Raw genomic sequence first — 23776 nt, forward strand, 5'->3', positions numbered from 1 at the left:
CTCATCTTTCTCCTGCGGAACAGCTGGTAGTTTCGAACTGCTGACCTTGTGGTTCGCAGCCCGATTCGTAACCACTACACTACCAGAGCACCTTATTTTGTATATAAGTGTGGTAATACAATATTTGTCCCTTTGTGATTGGCTTTTTTCACTCAGCATAGTGACTATATCAAGTTTTCATTTCTCCTACTTGCTAAGTCCTGGTGTGACCCTGTAGTTTAATGCACTGGACTACAAAGTTGGTTTGAACCGCAAGGTCGGTGGTTCAAGTTCACCATCTGCTCCTCCGAAATCGTATACAGGGTCATAATGAGTTGGAACTGACTTGATGGCCTTTAACAACAACAAATTCACTGAAGTCTCTTTTCCCTTCTTTAAATGGATTTAGAATCATTGTCAAATCAGTTGAGCATTCATGTGCATGTTTATTTCTGGATTTTCAGTTATATTCCACCAATCTCTTTGTCCATTATTATGTCAGTACCAGGCTGTTTTGATTCTGTAGCTGTATTGTTATTGTTGTTATGTGCCGTGGAGTCAGTTCCGACTCATAGCGACCCTGTACAGGGTTTCCGAGGCTGTAAATCTTTATGGGAGCAGAAAGCCTCATCTTCCTCCCGTGGAACAGCTGGTAGTTTCAAACTGCTGACTGTGAGATTAGCTGCCCAATTCATAACCACTACGCTACCAGAGCTCCTTAGTATGTTTTAAAATCAGAAAGTATTAACTCCTACTTTGTTCTTCTCTTTCAAATTGTTTTAACTGTTCAGGGTCTCTTGCCATGCCACTTAAAATTAAGGATTGTTTGTTTCCATTTCTGTAAAGAAGGCTGTGGGAATTTAGATTGGGATTATGTTGAACCTGTGCATCGCTTTGGGTGTATTGACGTTTTAGCAATATGAAGTCTTTAAATCCATAACATGGAATATCTCTCCCTTTATTTAATTCTTCTTTGGTCTCTTTCTGGAGTCTTGGCAGTACAGTTGGTAAGCACTGGCTGCTAGCCAAGAGGTCTGTGGTTCAAATTCACCAGCTGCCCTGCAACAGAAAGATACGGCAGCCTACTTCTGTAAAGACTTAGAACTTTACAAACCCTCTGGGGCAGTTCTGCTCCCACTCATAGGGTTGCTATGAGTTGGAATTGACTCAACAGAAACAGGTTTCAGCAGTGTTTAATATTTTTCATTGTTTGAGGAGGTTTCAGAAAGCCCATGGAAGAAATGAATTTTCTTCTAATTCCTTTTTTTTTTTGCAAACTTTTAAAGCCCTCATATAAATTCTTCACAGCCCTGGTGAGATTTGTTGTTAGGTATTTTATTTTTTTATTTTCTTATATACTACTGTAAAGGCACTCGTGTCCCTTTCAAATTGCTTAATGCTTATGTAGAGCAACCCCACTGATTGTGTTTGTTGCCCTGTTGTTCTTAAATGCCATCAAGTCATTTCTGACTCAGGGAACCTGTGGAGGTTTCTGAGGAGCAGCTGGTGGGTTTGAACCACAAACCTTTCACTTGGTAGTCCAGTGCCTATTCTACAGCACCACACCTGGACTCCTTGTTGACCCTACAATTTTTTTTTAATTCTCTATTCGCTCTCAAAATTTTCTTATGTATTCTTTGGGGTTTTCTGTATATAGAATTGGAGTCCTTGGATGGCACTGTAGGATAAGCACTGGACTGGTAACCACAAGATCATAATTTCAGACCCACCAGCCACTCCTTGGAAACCCTATACAAGGTTGCTGTGGGTCACAACCTACTCAACGACACATGTTTCCGGATATTCCTTTATATCCTTAAGGGGTTTTCGATCACTGATTCCGTCACTTCACTTTATATGGGTCTGTTGAGTAGAATCTGTATTTAAACAACAATAACCATACTTGGTGATCCAATCACAACTGGCCCAAAGTCCACACTTAAAACCAGTGCACCCTTGAGATGACTGACTTCTTCTTTGCAGGAGGATGGAGAGGAAATGGTTGGAAAACAGAGGCTGCAGAGTTTTGAAAGGTTGGGGGTGTCACAAAGGCAGGTGGATATGGAGGAGAAAGCCTTGGCTTTAGAGCCCTGACTGGCTGTGTAATGTTGGACAAATCACATCTTTTGACCTCCATGACCTCATCTGTGAAGTGATGGGTGGGATTAGATCGTCTGTTAGATCCTTGATAGCTCTCTTCCTGAGATCATAATCTGCCTTCTCTCAACCCTGGGTGTCTTCTTAGCCAGGTCCCAATGATAAGAAATCAGAACTGCTGCCGGCTGGGTGGAACAGCAACAAAGACCTGTATGTCCTCCGGTATGAGTCTAAGGATGAATCAAGAAAGCTCCTGGTGAAGGCTGTCACTGTGGAGAACAGCATGATCGTTAATGTGCTGGTGAGTCTCCAGAACACAGGACCATCTGCTGATGGGAATAGACATTGGGAAGACCCCTTAGGGTCCCATGGAACAGTATAAATCAAGTGCATTATATGTTTGTGGACCTTTATCCCTGATACCACTTCCAGAACAAAATAACATTTAAAGGGAAAAACAGGGATAATGTACAAACTAGGATTGCTCAATTAATTGTTGAAAAAGCTGGAGAAACAAATTTAAGATTAGGTTTGCCTTGGCAGCCACTGCTGCTGTCACCAAACATTTTTATGTTGTTAAGTGCTGTTGAGTTGATTCTGACTCATGGCGATTCTGTGTACGATTTCCAAGGCTTTAAATCTTTGTGGGAACAGAAAGCCTGATCTTTCTGCTGCTGGTAACCCTGGTGCCCCTTCTTATCAACCGCTGATATGTGGCCTCTGCGCTCTACTGCTACTCTCATTAGCCAGATGTCTCCCCCGTGTTTCTCACCCTCAAGTAGAAGTTGTGCATCCGTTTGGCACCTCAAGTTCCATGCCTGAATTGAGCTGAGAACAAGTCTGGGAAGTAAGGTTTCCTTGCCTCTGCCATGGAAGGACAGTGTACCAAAGTCAGAGGTGTCCAAGCAGTACACAAGTATTTCATTTATTACCAACAGTCCTCTCTCTGTGTGTCTCTTTGTGCATACATGTATTTCTTTAGGTTGAAAATTGAATAGTTGCTCCTTTCTCTCACCTTCACTCATTCATCCAGAAATGCCCCAGTCTCTTATTTTGGTTTTGTTTTTTTCATACTTCCAGGAATGTGGTTCACAGCAAGTGGCAGACTTGACTTTGAACTTGGAGGATTATATCAATGCAGAACACTTGGGTGACTTCCACAGGTATTTCCAAATGCCATCTTTTCTCTGGGAGAAAGAGAGGGAGCCAATGATAAGATACAAGAAACAAACTGAAGATGTCCAGAGAAGTGAGGAAAGCGAGCAGAAGGGTCTTTCACTCCGAGGCACACTGACGTCTTCCCTCTTTTTTCTGTTTCTAATGTATGTGAAGAGAAGACTTGAAGGATCAGATAGGAACTGCCCCATGAGATAAAATGGTGCAGCAGGGAATCTGTAAGCACTACAGTGGATACAAGGTGGAGGGGAGTTCGGCCAGTGGGGTCAGTGAGGTTGGGCTCCTAGAATGGGGTGTACCTAATTGGGACCCCACACTACCCCCAACTTAATGTTTTTATTGTTATGTTTTTTATATATAACTTTTATTGTGAATTGAGTGAATGCTTACAGACAAGATCATCTGTTTCATATTCAGTAAATCATCTACTTTATTTCATCTCAATGACTGCAATCCCCTCCATGCAATAACAGTATTTCACTGCCTTCATGTGGTTTCTGTTCCCATTCCACCCTCCTTCCCATCCCCTCTCAACTTGGTCCTTAGGTAAATGCCCTCCTCCACTTTTTTTTTTTAAGTTTTTATTGTGAGGTTTACATGGGAGAACATCAGCTTTACACTCATCCTATAGTATTTCGTTTCATTGCAATGATTACAATTTCCTCCATGTATTATCAAATAACCAAGGGCCACACCACACAGGCCCACCACCCAGCTGCCAGCACACAGCCCTTCTCCCTCCCTGAGTCCAGTGTCCCCAGGCGCTCCATCTGCCCACGTCATTGTCTCTGTCTCCATCCCTGGCGTCACTGCCTCTCTGGGTAGGATCCCGCTCTCCATCCTTCTCACTTGATGGTCCCAGGGACCTCCACTCCTGGACTGCAAAATCACTCTCCTCCTTTTGTCAAAAAACATCTACCTCTATATTTCCTACTCTCACAGTCAGTCCTGATGACAATTATTCATTGTTGTATCACAAGAGTCTTATCCCCATTTCCTTTCACCAGAGCGGTCCCAACAGATTGGAAATCATTCAGGGGTGATTGTACCTTCCCCCACCTAGTCTAGAATTAAGCTCCCTCTTGAAACCTTGTAACCCAGTCACTTCTTGCCTTTGTAGCCCCCCATTTTCAGTAACCAATGTCTTAGTTGCCCATCCCTGTCAACCCTGTGTACTAAAGGGTTGGGAATGATCCTCACTGTAAAGATTTCTTCCATTTTTTGAGCTACTGCATCCATAAGTATAGATAAAATTCATCAAATTATAGTGGGTTACTCTCTTTTTTCCCTCGTCTTTCATCTTCTAGTCAAGGTCTGATTATCCAGCCATCGAAGCCAGGACAAGTGAGTACTGTCTGCAAGTATGGGTGTTCTTGTGCATCTCCACTCACTTCATATCATCTGGATGCTTTTACTCTCCGCTCTAGTCCTCTGTGGCCATGTCACTACCTCTGGGCCCAGGAGTCCACGGGTCTTGCCATACTGCTGGCCAACCAGGTCTCAACCTGGGTTCACAAGAGTCTATTGAATGTGGTCAGGCTTAGCTCACAACTTCATTGCTGTTTTTTCCCCCTCTCCTCCTTATTGGTGACCAGTGTGGTCACCAGCCAGACCACATGCCTGCTCATGCCTGCCCTTGAGTCTCAGTCTTAGAAGGGGATTTGCTCTGAAGGGTCCTGACCACTTGCCTTGATGGCTTCTAGGGAAGCAGCTTACTTGTTCTTATAGTAATCAGTCAGACTGCTGTTACTGTTTCGGAATTTTTCTGCCGGTCTTTCTTTCACGAAGTATCTTCTATTCTTCTAGCTGCTTCTGGCTGGTCTACTCGTCCTTTCCAGTGGAAATTTCCTACCTCAGTTAATTCTGGATGGGGTTCTGGATTCAACCTATTGTCTTGTGCAATGTAAAGGCTCCACAGGAAGCCTCTTTCACTGGGCAACTTCTAGCCACCTTTAAGGTATTCCAATCAGTTATAGGCTGAAGACGGACTTGCAAGCTTTCTGTAGTGATGTTTCTGGCTATTCCTTTCTCCCCCATCAAGTGTCTATTTTACAGTGGTAGGCAAGGTAAACCAAGATTCCAAAGACAGCCGAGCATCTTAACATTATTCCCCTGTTAAGCAGTAGCTCAAAAGAGGGAACAAGTCCTTACAGCAAGAATCATTCCCACCCCCTCCACACACAAAGTAGACAGGGATGGGCAACTTGGACATTGGCTACCCAAAATGGGGGGTGGGGGGCTACAAAGGCAAGAAGTGACTGGCTTGCAAGCTTTCAAGAGGGAACCTAGATCCAGAGGGCCTGGAGGAAGGTAGAATCTCCAGTGAGTAGTATCCAATCTGTCTAGGTGGGGCTGATGCAATGAAATGCAGACGGGTCTCTTGTGATACAATAGTGAATTATTGTTATCAGGACTGATTGTGAGGGTTGGAAATGTAAAGATAGACGTTTTATAGCAAGGAGGGGAGTGATTAACTTTTCAGTCTAGGAGTGGAGGTCTCTAGGACCATCAAGGGAGAAGAGCAGAGAGTGGGACCCTACCCAGAGAAGCAGTGATGCTTGAAATGGAAGCAGAGATGATGACGTGGAGAGATGGAGCAGCTGGAGACTTTAGATCGAGAGAGGGAGAGCGACTGTGTGCTGAAGACCTGGGGGACACGGGGGAAGGATTGCATGGAGGGGATCGTAACCATGGCAATGTGATGATATACGATAGAGTGAATGTAAAACTAATGTTCTCCCATGTAAACTATCACATAATTCACAATAAAACGTTTAAGAAAAAAAAACAAAAAAACATTATTCCCCTCTTTCACCCTTCAAACCATGCCTCAATCCCTGTATCCCGGAGCCCTGTTGTTCCAAGGTTGTGTATGCATCATCATTTATCTCTGTCCCACTTAGCCCATGCGAACCTGCCTAACTGCCTGTTCTTCCATCAGCCATGTTCTTCCATTCCCGTACCCCTTTTGTAAGGAGCTCTGGTAGCGTAGTGGTTACGAATCAGCCTGTGAGCCGCAAGGTCAGCAGTTCGAAACTACCAGCCGCTCTGCCGGAGAAAGATGAGGCATTCTGCTCCCGTAAAGATTTACAGCCTCGGAAAACCTGTGTAGGGTCGCTATGAGTCGGAACCAACTCCACAGCACACAACAACAACACCCCTTATGTATAGCACTCCCATGCTATGCTGTGTCTGTTCCCTAATCTGTACTCTATCTTCCCCTTCCTCCCTCCCCTCGTCTTTTCCCATAATCCTGGTGATCAGCAAATGTACATATAATTTTTCCCCCTTTTAGTGTGGGTTCTTTTTCTTACTCTTTTACAGTAATGATCCTATGCAGTATTTCTCCTTTTGTGACTTACTAATTTCACTCAGCATAATGTCCTCAAGGTTCATCCATGTTATGTGGTGGCTTGCAGCTTCCTTTTTGTTCTTCAAGGTGTCTATTATGCACTAGTTTGTTTATCCGTTCTTCGATTGATGGACACCTGGGCTGTCTCCATCTTTTTGCTGTTGTAAATAGTGTACTGTGAACACTGGTGTGCATATATCTACTCATTTTATGGCTCGTATTTCTTGTGAGTAAATACCAAGTAGAAGAATTGCTAGATCATAAGGTGTTTCTATTTCCATCCTTCTGATGGAAGTGCCATCTTGCTTTCCAGAGTGGTTGGACCATTTGCAATCTCACCAACAATGTAGGAGGGTCCCAGTCTCCACATTCTTACCAGCATTGATTGCCCTTTACTTTTTCGATCTTTGCTGTTATTGCTGGTGTGAAATGATACCTCATTGGTGTTTTGATTTGCATCTCTTTAATAGCTGTGGTAACGTAGTGGTTACGAATCGGGCTGTGAACCACAAGGTCAGCAGTTCGAAACTACCAGCTGTTCCGCAGGAGAAAGATGAGGCTTTCTGCTCCTGTAAATATTTACAGCCTCAGAAACCCTGTACAGGGTCACTATGAGTTGGAACCGACTCCACGGTACATAACAACAACAACAATGGCTAGTGATCATGAACATTTCTTCATATCTTTGTTGGCTGACTGGATCTCCGCCTTGGTGAAGTATCTGTTCATGTCCTGTGCCCATTTTTTAATTGGGTTATTTGTGTTTTTCTTGTAGAGGTGTTGTAGTTTCCTATATATTTTAGAAATGTCCCTTGTCTCATGTGTCATTGCAAAACATTTTTTCCCATTCTGTGGGTTCCCATTTTACTCTTCTGGTGAAGTCTTTTGGTGCACATAATTTTAAAATTTTTTATATGTCCCAGTCATCTATTTTGTCTACTTTTGTTTGTGTAGTTTGGTAGTCTGTGTATTCCCTGAATTAGTGCCCTCACATTTGTCCCTATTTTTTCATTGATGGACTTCAGAATTCTGGGATTAACATTTAGGTCTTTAATCCATGTTGCGTTGGTTTTTGTATAAGGTGTGAGGTGAAGGTCTTGTTTCAATCTTTTGCATATTGCTTTCCAGTTCTGCCAGCACCATCTGTTGAAGAGACTATCACCTCCCCATGCAATATATTTAGGTACTTTGTCAAAAATCAGTTGGCTGTATGTGGATGAGTTAATTTCTGGATTCTTGATGCTGTTCCATTGATCAACGCATCTTTCATTGTACCAGTACCAAGCTGTTTTGACCACTGTAGCCGTGTAATAAATTTTGAAGTTGGGGAGTGAGACTCGGCTTCCAACCTTATTCTTCTTCTTAAGCAGTGCTTTGCTTATCCTGGGTCTCCTTCCTTTCCATATAAAGTTTATAATTGTTTTTTCCACATCTTTGAAGAATGTCATTGGAATCTGGATAGGGATTGCATTATATGTGTAAATTGCTTTGGGCAGTATTGACATTTTCACAATGTTAAGTCTTCCTATCCAGGAGCATGGTACATTCTTCCATTTTTGTAAGTCTCTTTTGGTTTCTTGTAGTAGTGTTTTATGGTTTTCTTTGTCTAAGTCCTTTGTTTCTCTGGTTACATTTATTCCTAGATATTTCATCCTTTGGGCAGCTATTGTAAATGGTATTACTTTTCTAATGTCCTTTTCAGTGCTGTAGTTTTTGGTATAGAGGAAGTCAACTGATTTTTGTATGTTGATTTTATATCCTGCCACTTTGCTGAATCTTCCAAAGATGTCTAGTAGCTTTTTTACTGAGTCTGTGGGGTTTTGTACGTATAGTATCATATATCATCTGCAAATAGAGAGAGTTTTACTTCCTCTTTGCCAATGTGGATGCCTTTAATTTCCCTGTCTTGCCATATAGCTCTTGCTAAGACTTGCAGCACAATATTGAACAGGCATGGTGACAAAGGGCCTCCTTTTTTGATTCCTGTTCGCAGAGGGAAGGCTTTCAGTTTCTCTCCATTGAGAGCCATGTAGGATGTTGGTTTTGTGTATATGCTCATAATTATGTTGAAGAATTTCCCTTCAATTCCTGCTTTGTTGAGTGTTTTTATCAGGAATGGATGTTGTATTTTGTCAAATGGCTTTTCTGTATCAATCAATATGAGCATGTGGTTCTTTTCCTTTTTCTTATTTATGTGGTGGATTACATTGATCATTTTTCTAATGTTGAACCCTCCTTGCATCCCTTATATGAAGCCCACTTGGTGATGATGTTCTGTTGGCTAGGATTTTGTTGAGAATTTTTGTGCTATGTTCATGATGTCTTTCTTAATGATGTGCTTTCTTTCTTAGTGATGTCCTTCCCTGGTTTTGGCATAAGGGTTATACTTGCTTCATAAAAAGTATTAGGAAATTTTACGTCTTCTTGTATATTCTGGAATAATTTGAGTAGAATAGGTGACAGTTCTTCCCTGAATGTTTGGTAGAACTCACCCGTGAAGCCATCTGGGCCTGGACTTCTTTTGGTTGAGAGTTTTTTGATAACCTGGTCAATTTCTTTTTTTGTTGTGGGTCTGTTCAAGTTTTCTACTTCACTGTGTATACGTTTTGGTAGGGCGTGTTTTTCTAAAAACGCATCTCTTTTAAGTTTTCAAATTTGTTGGAGTACAACTCTTCCTAGTGTTCTGTTATTATCCTTTTGATTTCATTTGGTTCTGTTGTGACATCGCCCATGTGGTGTCTAATGTGAGTTATTTGTGTCTTCTCCATCTTTTCCTTTGTTAGGTTTGCCAATAGTTTGTCAATTTTATTAATCCCTTCCAAGAACCAGCTTCTTGTCCTGTTGATTCTTTCTATAGTTTTTCCATTTTCCATCTCATTTATTTCTTCTCTTATCCTCATTTTCCTTTTCTTTTGGTGACTGTAGGTTCCCTCTGTTAGTCAGTTTCTATTTGTTGGAGATGCTGTGTTATTGTGTTAATTTTGGTTTTTCTTTTTGGATGTGCGCTTTTATTACAATAAATGTCCTTTCAGCACTGTTTTCATGGTGTCCCAAAGATTTTGGTATGTTGTGTTTTTATTCTAGGAACGTTATGAATTCACGTTTAATTTCTTCTTTTACCCAATCGCTTTTCCAGCAGGGTGTTGTTCAGTTTCCATGTATTCGACTTTATTTCCTTGGTCTTCTTGTTGATTTCTAGTTTTATAGTATTGTGGTCTGAAAAGATGCTCTGTAGTATTTTGATATTTGTAAATTTATGGAGTTTTGCTTTGTGATCTAACACATGGTTAATTCTGGGGAATGTTCCATGTGCACTGGAGAAGAAAGTATATTGTGCTGTTGTTGGGTTGAATGCTCTATACATGTCTATGAGGTCAAATTAGTTGATTGTACTGTTTAGTTCCTCTGTAACTTTGTCAAGTTTCTTTCTGGTTTTTGTGTCCCTTTTCAAAAGTGTTTTATTAAAATCTCTCACTGTAATTGTAGATTTACCTATTTCTGCAATTCTAGTAAGGTTTGCTTCATATATCTTTTGCATTTTCATTGGGAGGGTAGATGATTATTATGGTTATGTTGTCTTACTCAATTTTTTCTTTTATTATGAGATAGTGTCCTTCTTTATCTCTTATGCTGGTTTTTGTCTTTAAGTTTACTTTATCAGAGATTAGAATTGCCCCTCCTGCTTGCTTATTGTTACAGTTAACTTGGTATATTTTTTCCTATTTTTTAACTTTTAGTCTGTTTTTGTCTTTGTGTGTAAGGCGTGTCTCTTGCAGGCAGCATATTGAAGGGTCTTGTTTTCTTAGCCAGTCTGCCACTCTTTGTCTCTTCACTGGTGCATTCAATCCATTGACATTCAATGTAGTTATCGATAGATATGAATAAATTGCTGCCACTATATTAATTTTTTGTAGTGCTGTTCCTTCCTTTGTTCTGCGTGCCAACTTGATTTAGTTTGTGTTTTTTGTGCTTTTTCTTGTTAGTTTCTTTTTTAGTTTTATGTTCTGTTTGGAAATTCATTTTCATGGTAGGTTGTGAAGTATTATCTTTCTTTGGGGTTTCCTTATAGTCTATTAACTTTTCTCTCCATTTAAGAGAATCTATTGTATCCTGTAATCTACCTGACATCCTCACCACCTGCATCTCTGTTCCTACATTTATCTCTCCTTTGATATAGGTATTATTTTGATCTTTGGTTGACCTCCCCTCTCCTTTGAATTTGTTGTTACAGGTTTGTTCTGTTCTGAACTCTGCTGTCTGTCGACTGAGTTTAAGGTGGTGTTGTCACACCTGCCAATCTCTGGTTGTTGTCTGTTGTTGGTTTTCAATCCAAAGAACTCCCTTTAGGATGTTTTGAAGTGCTGGATTGGCTTTGACTAAATCTCTTAGAGTCATTATCCTGGAATGTTTTGATTGCACCTTCGTATTTGAGTGACAGTTTTTCTGGATAGACGATTCTCGGTTGGCAGTTTTTTGTTTTTTTTCTTTTAGGGTTTTGTATATGTCTCCCCATTGCCTTTTTGCCTGCATGGTTTCTACTGAGAAGTCATAACTTAATCTGATTTGCTTGCCTTTGTGAGTGACACTTCTCTTTTCCCTGCCCACTTTTAGGATTCGGTCCTTGTCTGATTTTGGAGAGTTTGATTGTTATATGTCTTGGTGACTTACTTTGGGGTCTGTCCTTCCTGGGGTACGTTCGGCTTCTCGACTGTTTGTCTTCTCATCTTTCAAGATGTTAGGGAAGTTTTCTTCCAGAAGCCCTTCAACTATCTCCTCTGTGGACTTAATCCTGTTCCAGAATGCCAATAATTCTTAAATTGTTTCTCTTCATGTTATCTAGTATGAAAACTTAGACTCTCTTCAGATTTTTTTATCCTTCCTTCTGCTTGCTCTTCTATCTTAGCAGTATTGAGAGATTTGTTTTCTAGCTCGCTAATTCTGGCTTCCATCTCTTCTGTTCTGCTTCTTTCCCTTTTCAGTGTATTGTCCTTTTCTGATATATTATTATTAATCATCTGGACCTCTTTTTGCAGGTTTTGAATTGTTTTCAATGCTGTATCGATTTTGTTTGATTGCTCTTTTAGTACTTTCCTCACATCTTTGTTTTCCTCCAACCCTATTTGAAGCATTTGAAATTGTTTCCATATCATTCTTCTAAATTCCTTCTCAGGCAAATACAAAACCTGCTCTTCCTCTTCTGGAGAGTCTTGTCTGTCTCTAGCTCATTTGTCTCTGTTATTCTTTTCTGTTTTGGGACATGTTTTGAGATAATTTGTTGTGTTTTGTTTGTCATTTCCAGTAGTTTTGTGGGTTTTTAAAAATGCTTAAATGGATGTTTGTCATTAAGCTTACTGGGTATCTCCTGGTGGATATGATCAAGATATAGATTTCCCTTTTCACATGTAATGTTTAGCAGCTGTTATTGGCCCTTGTCTCAATTGTGGAATATTATGGGGTATGCTTGTAGCTTGGCTATATGGCCACGATTGCTGTCTCTTATTTGGCAACGTAGGGAGAAAAAGCTCCCCCCTCCAGGAAAAATGTGTGATCAAAAGTACCAAAAGCAGAAGCAATATAAAAGCAGAGACAAAACCCACCACTTTGAAACAAAGAGTATTATTTCACATTTCCCCCCACTCTATCTGGGACCCTCTAATGTGATCCCTTTCAGAGCAGTTGGTAGTGTTGGTAGTGGTAGCCGAGCACCATCTAGGTCTTCTGGTCTTAGAGTCACTAATGTTCACATGTTCTATCAGTCCATTGGACTAGCTGATTCCAAGCATCCTCAGTTTTCACCACTTGTCTTTTTTCCACAAATAGACCAATAGTTGTACCTTAAATGGTCACTTATTCATGAGCTTTTTTTTTTTTTTAATTAGCTTTGAAGATCTGAGGCACTACTCACCAAATCAGGCTACAGAATATTGTCTTTGTGGAGTATGTTACGCTGATTGACCTTGGTGTTCCCTGAGGCTGTGGTCCTGAGCCTCCAGGCCCAACAACTCATTGCCTTAAGATGTTAATATCTAAGGTATTTTCCTTGTTTTGCCTCCTGTATGTTCCACCACATTCATAGGTGTGTTTGCAGCAAAGGTAAATAACCCACATGCAAATACCCTTTTTCAAACTCTCATATATTTGTGGGTGTACTCCCACTCTTCCCGCACACCTATTCAACCTGTGTATCTGTCCATATATCTACCAGCAGAACACTATTCTTCTATGGTTGTATGTATAACACTATTTACCTCTGTCCCCATTAACACATGCATCCCTCCCTGTGTCTTCACTTGCCTCATCATTCTGCCAATCTCTCTCGTATATTTTCCTCTCAATCACCCCAATTAACATGTGTCTACCCTCTGGCCAGTGTATTACTCTCCCTTCCCTCCCATCCCTGGTGACCATCTAAGAATGTTTCTTTTAGCATGAAAACCTTTACCTGAGTTTTTCTAATAGTGGCCTTATACAATATTTGCCCTTTTGTGATTGACTAATTTCACTCAGCATAATGTCCTCAGGTTCATCCATGTTATGAGGTGTTTCACAGATTCATTGTTATTCTTCAGCATTGCATAGTATTCCATTGTGTGTATGTGCAAGGGTGAGTCAAAAATTATCCACATTCTGTAGAATTCATTTTAATCAACATTTAGAAAAAACAAATACATCGTTTTTCGACATAATCACTTTGCTTTTAACTGCACTTAGTCCATCTGTCAATAAGCTTTTGTATTCTCTTATTTAAATTAGTTTAGGCTGAGCTTCAAGCCATAAATCTACTGCTTTCTTCACTTCTTCATCAGAGATGAATTTTCATCCTCAAAGGGCTGCTTTCAGGGGACCAAACAAGTAAAAGTCTGATGGGCTACAGCAAGGATGCTTTAACACCTCAAAACGAAGTTTTGGCAGTGTCAGCAGTGTGGGCACAGGTATATGGATGTGCATTGTCATACAAGATCACAATGCCCTTGGATAGCAATCTTTTGTGTTTAACCCAGAGTTTAGGCTTCAGCTCTTCAGTGAGCATATCACTATAATGAGCGCTGTTGATTATTGAACCTTATGCCCCATAGTGTTCCAATACCGGAATCCCAGAAAACTATAATATAGCATCAATTTTCCAGCTGATGGATGACTTTTTTTTTTATTTTTAAGTTTTTATTGTGAATTAAGTGATAGTTCACATGGGAGAACATCAGCTTTACATTCATATTTCATTTTATTGCAATGATTACAATCCCCTCCATGCATCGTCATTCAAAAGCACTTGCTTCCATTCCCTCCCTCTGTTTATTTATTTGTTTATTTATTGATGTACACTGAAGCACTTAGGAATATATAGCCATTCAAACAACCAAAGGGTAGACCCTGCAAACCTGCCCCCGGCCGTCAGCACACAGCCCCTCTTCCTCCCTGAATCCAAAGTCCCCAGCCACTCCATCTCTCCACATCATCATCTCTGCCTCTGTCTCTGGCATCGTTGCTTCTTTGGGTAGGGTCCCACACTCTGCTCGTCTCCCTTGGTGGTCCCAGGGTCCTCCACTCCTGGACTGCAAGATCAACCACTCCCCTCCCTTTATTACAAAATGTCTGTCTTTACATTTCCAACACTCACAATCAGTTCTGATAGCAGTTATTCACTATTGAACAACAAGAGTCTTATCCCCATGTCCTTTCACTAGCCCCATCCAGACAGGTGGGAAACCACTCAGTGGAGAATCTACCTTCCTGTGCACCCTCTGGACCTAGGCTCCCTCTTGAAAGCTTGTAAACCAGTCACTTCGTAGCTGATGGCTGACTTTTGAACATTTTCTTGGTTGGCAGTTGAGGATGTTTCCATTCCATATTCTGTTCTTTACTCTCAGGTTTGTAGTGCTGAATCCTTGTCTTGTCACCAGTAATGATCTTTTTTAAAGAAATCGTTCCCTTCCATCGAGTATCAGTCCACATTTTGTTTGCAGATGTCAAATGCTTCTGTTTATGCTCTTCTAAGAGTTGTTTTAGTACCCAACTTGCACAAACTTTTTGAAACCCAATTCTGGAGTAGATTATTTTGTAGGAAGAGCCGTTGCTGATTTGCAAATGAAATAATTCACCATCATTCATCTATTCAACAGAATCATTTCACATGCACACTCAATGTGTTATCAGCAGGGGGCATGGGCAGGCATTTTGATATAACTGGAGTATGGATAAGTTTTGACTCACCCTTATATCAAAGTTTGTTTATCCATTCTATTGATGAGCATTTAGGCTGACTCCATCTTTTGGCTGTTGTGAATAGTGCTGTGATGAACATAGTGTGCATATATCTACTCATGTCATGGCTCTTATTTCTTGTGGATATATACTAAGGAAAAGAATTTTGGGGGTCATACAATATTTCTATTTCCAGCTTTCTGAGGAAGCACCATATCATTTTCCATAGTGATTGCACCACTTTACTGTTGTATCAGCAATAGAGGAGGGTTCCAGCCTCGTCACACCTCACCAGCATTTTTTTTTTTTAAACTTTGCTTTAATGCTGGGAGTCCTGTTGTGGCACTGTGGGTTAATGCACCAGACTGCAAATCTGTTTGAACTGCAAGGTCGGCAGTTCAAGCTCACCAGCTGCTCCTAGGAAACCCTATACAGGGTTGCTATGGGTCGGAATCAACTTGACGGCACTTAACAACAACTACAATGACTCCTGGTGTGGCGCTGTAGGATCGGCATTAGACTGTGAACCACAAGCTTGGTGGTTTAAACCCACCAGCTGCTTCTTGGAAACCGTATACAGGGTTGCAATGAGTCGGAACTGACTCGACAGCACTTAACAACAGTGACAACAATGGCTAATGATCACAAGCATCTCTTCATGATTGCTAGCTACCTGAGTGTTGTTTTTTGTTAAGTATTTGTTCATGTCCTTTGCCTGTTTTGTAACTGGATTATTTATCTTTTTCTTGTAGAGGTATTGAAGTTTTCTCTAAATGTTAGAGCTTAGTCCCTTGTGTGATATGTCATTGCAAAAAAAAATTTCCCAGTGTGTGAGCTCTCTCTTTACTCTTTTGGTGAAACCTTTTGATGTACATAAGTGTATAATTTTTGGTAGGTCCCATTCAATCTATTTTGTCTTCTACTATTTGTGTGTTCTTTACATATTTGACAGTGTATTTTGCCATATTTGGCCCCTAACTTGTTTTCTGATTTTTTATTGATGAACTTTATAGTTGAAGGTTTTACATTTAGATCTTTTAATCCATGTTGAGTTTGTTTCTGTATGTGGTGTGAGATACGGGTCTTGTTTCTTTCTTCTGCACGTGGGTTTCTAGTTTTATTAGCACCATTTGTTAAAAGGACTATCTCTTCCCCATTTAATGTGTTTTGGCCCTGTGTCAAAGATCAGCTGACTTCATGTGGATGGATTTACTTTTAGGTTCTCAAGTCTGTTCCATTGATCTGTGTATCTTTCATTGTACCAGTACCAGGCTGTGTTGACTGCTGTGACTGTGTAGTAAATTTTGAGATGAGGCAGTGAGAGGCCTCCCACTTTGTTCTTGGTAGTGGTGATTATGTGCCGTGGAGTCGGAACCGACTCACAGTGACCCTGTACAGGGTTTCTGAGGCTGTAAATCCTTACGGGAGCAGAAAGCCTCATCTTTCTCCAGCGGAACAGCTGGTAGTTTCCAACGGCTGACCTTGCGGTTCGCAGCCCAATTCGTAACTACTACGCTACCAGAGCTCCTTTTTACTTTGTTCTTAGTGCTGTGCTTATCCGAGTTCTCTTTCCTTTAAATATAAAGTTAATGATTCATCTTCCCATCTGTTTGAAGAACGACATTGGAATCTGGATTGCTACTCCCAGCTTTTTGTTTAGAAATTTTGAAGCCTCTAGTAAAGATGAGCTTGAGAGAGCAGCACAGTGAGCACTGCTCTGAGCATGCTCAGTCCAGTAAAGATGAGCTGAGAGAGTGGTGCAGTGAGCGGTGCCCTGAGCATGCCCAGCGCCTGAGTGACATGCTGCTAACAGTGTGCCACACTATCTTATCTTTCTACAAGCTTTTTTTCTTTTGGGACCATTTGAGAGTTCTCTGCCAACGTTATGAACCTCCACCTCTGGAAATTTTCACATGTATCACCTTGTTTTTGACAAGAGCATTCTTCTATGTAACCCTAATACTTAGGACATTTGTCATTGATGCAATAACTCAAAACAACCAAACTCACTACCACTGAGTCAATTCTGACTCGTAATGACCTAGGTTTCTAGGGTTTCCGAAGCTGTAAATCCTTACAGATTCAAAACCTGTCTTTCTTCCACTGAGTGGCTGATAGGTTTGTGTTGCCGACCTTGCAGTTAGCAGTCCTGTGTTTATCTTATAGTGCTACCAGGCTCCTTATTGATAACGATAATCTCATTTAATATGCAGTCTACATTGGCTTTCTGCACTCATCCTAGAGGTATTCTTTATGGCTGGTGTTTTGGCTTGGGGTGCCTCCCCTTCTTATCCATCAATAGATTGCATGCTGCATTTATTTTCATGTCTTTTTAGCTCCCTTTAATCTAGAATGGGCAGCACGGAGGCTCCATACAATAAGAACTTGACTGGGAACCACAAGGTCCTCAGTTTGAGTCTGCCAGCTGCTCCACGGGAGAAAGATGAGGCGTTCTGCTTCCTCTGCAAATCGTCACTACACTATGAGTTGGAACCAACTCGATGGCACTTAACAACAGCAAGAATCTAGAATAGTTCCCTAGCCTTTTGCAGGAAACATAGCATTGGTATTTTAAGACTCCAGGTCAGTTGTTTAGCACAGTAATGATTGTTCCATCTTGATTGAACTTGCCAGAAGATTTCCCTGATCATTTGATTCAGGCTGTAGGTGAGGCTGTGTGCTTCTCAGTGCTTTGCAACATCATATGAAAATGGAAAATGACCATATCAGACCATAAAGTGGGGTAATTACATCCTTATAAAACTGCCAGATTATGTTATTACATAACTGCCAAATCATTGAGAATCATGGCCTTGCCAAGTCGACACAAATCCTTATCATTACAGCCTGCATTACTGTCCCACCTCAGCATTCATTACTGCCAGATAAATGTCATCAATGCGCAAAATAATTTGATAGATTTTTATTATGATTATTGTAAATATGAAGTGTCGGTTGTTGTAGTGTGCCATCAAGTCCATTCTGATTCATAGTGGCATTGTACAGGGTTTCCCAGAGCAGCTGCTGTATTATTTTTCCTAGTGTTTTTAATCACTCAATAATTTTAATGTTTGTTGATGATTCTCACCTGTGTCAGTTATTGTTGCGATTGCTATAGAATTGTTTTTACATCTATTATCTTTCTTTTGTAAAAGGGCATTCTGTTCTCCCCTTTTTCCTTCATTTTAATGTCAGTATGGACCTGGGGATTCTTTTTCATTCAGTGTTCTAACCCATTCCTACCATTTGAAATGCTCAAGTTGTCCCAGAGTTGATGAGTGGGAACCCCTCAAAGCTGATCTTTTGATATTTCCTCTGATCTCTTGACATTTCTCTATCATTCTTTGAACATTTATAAGGTTTTCAGGCAGAGCAAGACTCTGTACTTTCTTTGTTCCAGCCCTGGAATCAGTTATTTCTTTAAGGAGCAATGGTTTCTGTAGTAGGAGAAGAGTATTTACATACCAAAATCTGGGCTCTAGGTGATGCTAAGGTGTCATTGCTTCCAGGCTCTTTCAATGGACACAACTAGGAAGCTTTGTTTCTTAAATTATGAGTTCATACTGATAGCCATAAGTCTAATGTGTTGTTGTTGTTGTTGTTGTTAAGTGCCGTCAAGTCGGTTGCAACCCTGTACAGGGTTTCCGAGGCTGTAAATCTTTACGGGAGCAGAAAGCCTCATCTTTGTCCCGCGGAGCGGCTGGTAGTTTCAAACTGCTGACCTTGTGGTTCGCAGCCCGATTCATAACCACTACGCAACACCATCAAATTCTTGTCTCACATCTCCCTTTTTTCAAAGTAAAAACTCTGATTCCCAGCAACATCCATGTATTTAGTCATTTGCTTGATGCTAAAATACAAAGGTTTCAGAAGTGCTGTATGAGTACATACCAAGAAGATAGGATTTTCTTTTTGTCCTTTGACCCTGGTCCACTGAGGATGTCCGAAAGTCAGGGCATCATGTGCAAAAGGTGCTTGTGTTACCATCAGTCTAGTTAGCTTATCTAATGGATAGTTTAGGGTTCATTTGTTTCTGCTTTATTCCATTCTAGGGAAGGTTTTTCCCCCTTCTTCACTGACCTCCTCAGATTTTGGTGAAAATCTTGTGGCACTATAAATTCATAGTCACCAACCTTAACTGAACGTCAGAACTGCCCAGCAATGTGCATTTCTCTCATCTGCTTGTTTTCCAAAACAACAGCTATTCTGAATTCACTGCACAGCACTCAGCCCCCTCCAGACCACCTGCCTCCCTCATAATGCCCACCCTTCGTCAGCTCCTCCCTTTGTCCACGCAGCCTCTCTGTGAGGTTTTCCCTTGCCCCTTACATATTGCCCTGACTGGAAAGTACTGATGTTAACAAAAGTACCTGGGCGAGTTTTCTCATGGGTATCTCGAGTCCAGACTTCTTGTCTAGACCCTACTTTTATTCCTGCTTGGACATCTCACAGCCACATCAAAATTTGGTATGTCCCAATTTCTGCCCTCTTCTTTTCCCTTTCCCATTCCTTTCCCTACATTCCTATCTTAGCAAAAGTTACCACCATCTGCCAGCCATTGGGGCCAGAAGCCCGGATCATCCAGTGTTGTATTCATCCTCATCCCAATCCTGTATTCAGTTCATTATCCTCAAGTCCTGTTGCTCCTGCCTCCTAAATGATTCTCATCTGTGGCATTCCCTTTCCCCTTCAACCCAGTACAAGCCACTGTCTTCTCTCACCCTGACTGCTCTCCCTGCTTCCACTCCTGCTCGCCACCCTCACAGAGGTAAGATCTGTCTTTTCAAAAACAGATCAATCAAGGTTAAAACCTTTCCTAGCTTTAAAACCCTTCAGTGACTGTTCTTTGCTGCTAGGATAAAGAACAAGTCTTAATTAATTCATCTTAAAGGCCTCATTCATCTCTACCTCTCCGACCATGTCCTCTACCACTTCCCCTGAGTCCCTGTGCCTCAGCCAGCATGTCATTCTCCTCCCCTCACCAGACCAGGGTCCTTCCCTCCACAGAACTCTTCCTCTGCCTGCAGCACGCCCTTCTCCTCATACAGCCAACTCCTGTTCGTCCTCCTAAATGTCCGCTTCTCAGAGAAGCCTCCTCTGACTCCTGTGTTTGATGCCTCAAATTCTCATTTACACAAATGAAGCCATTGCCATTGAGTTTTGACTTAGTGACGTTCTAGGACAGAGTAGAACTGCTCCATAGGGTTTCCAAAGTTAGAATCTTTCCACAAGCACACGGCCACATCTGTGGAACAGCTGGTAGGTTCAGACCACCAACCTGGAGACTAAAGAATGGAGTGAGGCCAGGTCTGATCTTAGCAAGCACTGTTACACCCCTCCCTTTAAGGGTGCAAAGGAAGGACATTTGGGGGTGTGGTCTGTCTCTCTCGACCTTTTTCATTAGAATTCCACTGGAAGAGAACTGTAGACTGCATGCCCATTAGAGCATTGAATTCCCGCTGCAGTACTGGGAGAGAAATAGTGAGTGGGCCCCTGTCTGTCTTTTGGCTACATTTGTTGGGTAGTTTTGTGGGTGTGTTTTTGGGTGTGGAGGTGTTTTATGCTTTTAGATTACTGTGAAATGAGATTCACAGTAGCTGTGTCTCAGTTGTTCTGAGAATGAACTGAGACATCGGCATATCAAGTGACTAGTGCTGGTCCCAGCTCTTAGTAAATACAAAAGGAAAAGAAACCGATGGCTAGGAGTCATCTCCATGGAAACTGAGGCTCTAAGAGCTGGAGTACGGACACAGATCCCTCCTGTTCATGGGCCCACCCTCTTTCCTCTTCCTTACAACTGGCACTCAGTGCTCGTCCCTGTCACCTTTCTCCATCCGCCCTCATGCACATCTTACCTGTTCTAGGAAATTGTGCCATTTGGTGAGCAAACTGATTTGCTGAGGAATGGAAGTATAAATCTGCTAGTTCCTTTTTTCCATGGCCCTTCCTGTTAGACTACATGACAAGTTGTGTTTTGCCACTACCAAAGTGATGGTTGCTCTGCCAAGGCTTTGAATTTGTTTGTCTTCAGGTAGTTTTTGAATCCGCTTGATTTCTACGTAATCTGTGGAGATGATATGTCTTCTATCCCTATCACACTCAGCTCTTCTGGTTGGAAAGACAGAGCACTTCAGTTTGTCTCCTTCACCCACCAAGGAAAGGGCAGGGCACCCAGGTTGTGTGTTCTAAGTAGGTACCTGACCTGTGTAGGAATGTGTGGGCTGCAGGCCCTGTGATCTTCCAAGCCACTGTAGATGTTAACTTGATACCCATAAAGCTCTCTCATCAGGTACACTGTATTAAGGTAGAAAGGGTTGGGCTAGAAATGGAGAGTCCTTGATGGCAGTGGGTGGGTGTAGGTGGTGTGTTATCCACTTAGCTCTCTCCAGTATGTGCCCAGGCCCCCTTCTATGCGAGTTATTAACACTGATCAAGTTTAATATTCTTTATATTTGTGGTTATAACATAAATATATTTTTTGATTAAACTTTTTCATTTTAATTATAGACTAGCTTTACCTCATAATAGATCCTTGTACCCTTTATGCTTTACCCCAACGGTGGTGTTGTTACGTGCCGTTGAGTCAGTTCCAACTCATAGCAACCCTGTATAGAGTTTCCAAGGAGCAGCTGGTGGGTTTGAACTGTTGTCCTGTGGCTCACAGTCCAGTGCTGATCGTACAGTACCATGCCAGCAGTCCATCCCAATGGTAACATCTTGTAAAACTGGGTTACATTATCATAAGCAGGGTACTGACATTGGTATTCAGTGATACAGAACATTTTGTTACCACAGGATCATTTCCTGCTGCCTATACCCACCTCCCCTGCCCTGCCCCTAAGCCTTGGCAACCACCAGTCTGTTCTCTATTTTAAAAGTTTTGTCAAAACTGTTATGTAAATGTTATATAAATGGAATCATAGTATATCCAACCTATGTACATGTTTGCTACTTACACAACTTTGGCAAAATGTGTGCTCATGTCTTTTGTCCATTTTCTGATTTGGATTTTTTTTAATTGTGTTTTTGAGAGTTCTTTACTCTAGGTATTTCTTTATTCCTTTGGTGGGTTTGTGGTTTGCAAATGTTTTCTTCCAGCCCATAGTTTATCTTCTCATTCTCTTGTCAGATTTTTTTCAAAGCAAATGTTTTTTATTTATCCTATTTTTCTCTAAATGTTTTATAGTATTATTTGCATTTAAGTCTGTGATGCATTTTGAATTAGTTTTTTATTTAAGGCATGAGACTTAGATCAAGAATCATTTTTTTTGTTCTATAGATATTCAGTTGTTCAAACATCATTTGTTCTTCTGTCATTGACTGGAGTTTATAGTGTTGTTAAAAATGAGCTGCCAAGACTTCCAGTTTGGCAGTGGCAGAGCAGGGTCAAGTAGGACAGGCTCTGTAGGGGAGGGGCTGAGAACGCAGAGACACAGCTCTCACGGAACAGCACCAGAGTTCTGGATCTAGCATAAGGGTCTGGGCGTCATTTTCCCGCAACCACCAGTGGAAAACTCATGGTATAAAGGAAAACATTGCGATTTAGAGATCGGTTAAGACACAGGACTTCCTCTGCGGCCATCCCACCCGGGCGAATGTCAAAGGGCAGAGCTACAGCCAGACTGGCACAGGGAACCCACGCTAAAAGTGGTGCAGTGACATTTGAAAAAGGAGATGTGGGGGGATTCTACACATTTTTTTCCTCCTCTTCCATATCACACCTTGTTTGCCCAGCCCGGACGCCTTCAGGAGGGTGGGTGGTGCGCACCCCCCAAAAAACTCCAGCGTTGAGACCACAGCTTTGCCATGACACAGAGAAAGAGCCCCATTGGTCCAAGGGCAAATTCTTTGGCTGCTGCTTTGACTTCTGCCTGTGAGTCCCAGCCGTAAAGTTTAACTTGTGTGTGACCCTTTACCCCTGCCTATCCAGCAAGAAAAAAAGCAGGTTTGGCTTGACAGACAAACCATATGAACAGTCTAAAACCCCAACATAAAAAGACACAACTAGTTCAAGAATTACAATGTGTACATGCAGATACGTAACTGACCTTCAGAGACAAAAATAGTAAACAGTCTTTCTCCCATTAACTTCTTAATGTCTACAGTGGTGACTTGAGGAGGGGCCTGAGCCCCCCCACCCACTACTGGAGGCTTCTGAGGTACACACAAACTGCCTGTGTAGCAAGGCAACTGGACAGTCGGCCACAGTTTTATTTTTGTTTTAAAGTGGTAGTTTTTGTCTCTGCTTTTATATTGCTTCTGCTTTTGGGCCTTTTGATCACACATTTTTCCTGGAGGTGGGAGCTTTTTCTCCCTACGTTACCCAAGAAGAGTCAGCAGTCGTGGCCATATAGCCAAGCCACAAGCATACCCCATAATATTCCACAATTGAGACAAGAGCCAATAACAGCTGCTAAGCATTACACACAAAAAGGGAAGCCTATCTCCTGATCATATCCACCAGGAGACACCCGGTAAGCTTAATGACACAACAACAAACATCCACTTAAGCATTAAAAAACCCACAGAACTACTCTTGATGTCATCCAACAACTATTCTGGTCTTTAGTGTTTAATGCATCAAATCTGTTCTTCAGATGATCTCTAAATTCAGGTGGGATAAATTCAAGGTCATATTTTGGCTTTCGTAGACTTGTTTTCATTTTCTTCAGCTTCAGTTTGAATTTGCATATCAGTAATTGATGGTCTGTTCCACAGTCTGCCCCTGGCCTTGTCTTCACTGATGATATGGAGACGAGGGGTCTGTTTCCACTGATGTAGTCAATTTGATTTCTATGTGTTCCATCTGGCGAGGTCCATGTGTATAGTCGTCTCTTATGCTGTCTAAAGAAGGTATTTGAAATGAACAAATCGTTTGTCTTGCAGAAATCTATGATTCGTTCTCCAGCATCATTTCTATCACTAAGTTCAAATTATCCAACTACTGGTCCTTCCTCTTTGCTCCCTACT

General features: G+C 41.5%; 1 protein-coding gene across 1 annotated transcript in view; it reads left to right on the top strand.

Annotated features, from left to right (window-relative positions):
* PSMF1 (proteasome (prosome, macropain) inhibitor subunit 1 (PI31)) overlaps positions 1-23776 on the top strand; it is a 67147-nt gene that overhangs the window by 5228 nt on the left and 38143 nt on the right. Inside the window, exons 2-3 of the mRNA XM_006860732.1 lie at positions 2225-2377; positions 3157-3239. Of these exons, the coding sequence (XP_006860794.1) occupies positions 2225-2377; positions 3157-3239 (236 nt within the window). The remainder of the gene's footprint in view (positions 1-2224; positions 2378-3156; positions 3240-23776) is intronic.

The sequence above is a fragment of the Chrysochloris asiatica genome, unplaced genomic scaffold (genome assembly GCF_000296735.1).
Source record: "Chrysochloris asiatica unplaced genomic scaffold, ChrAsi1.0 scaffold00039, whole genome shotgun sequence".
In the NCBI taxonomy this organism is placed as follows: Eukaryota; Metazoa; Chordata; class Mammalia; order Afrosoricida; family Chrysochloridae; genus Chrysochloris; species Chrysochloris asiatica.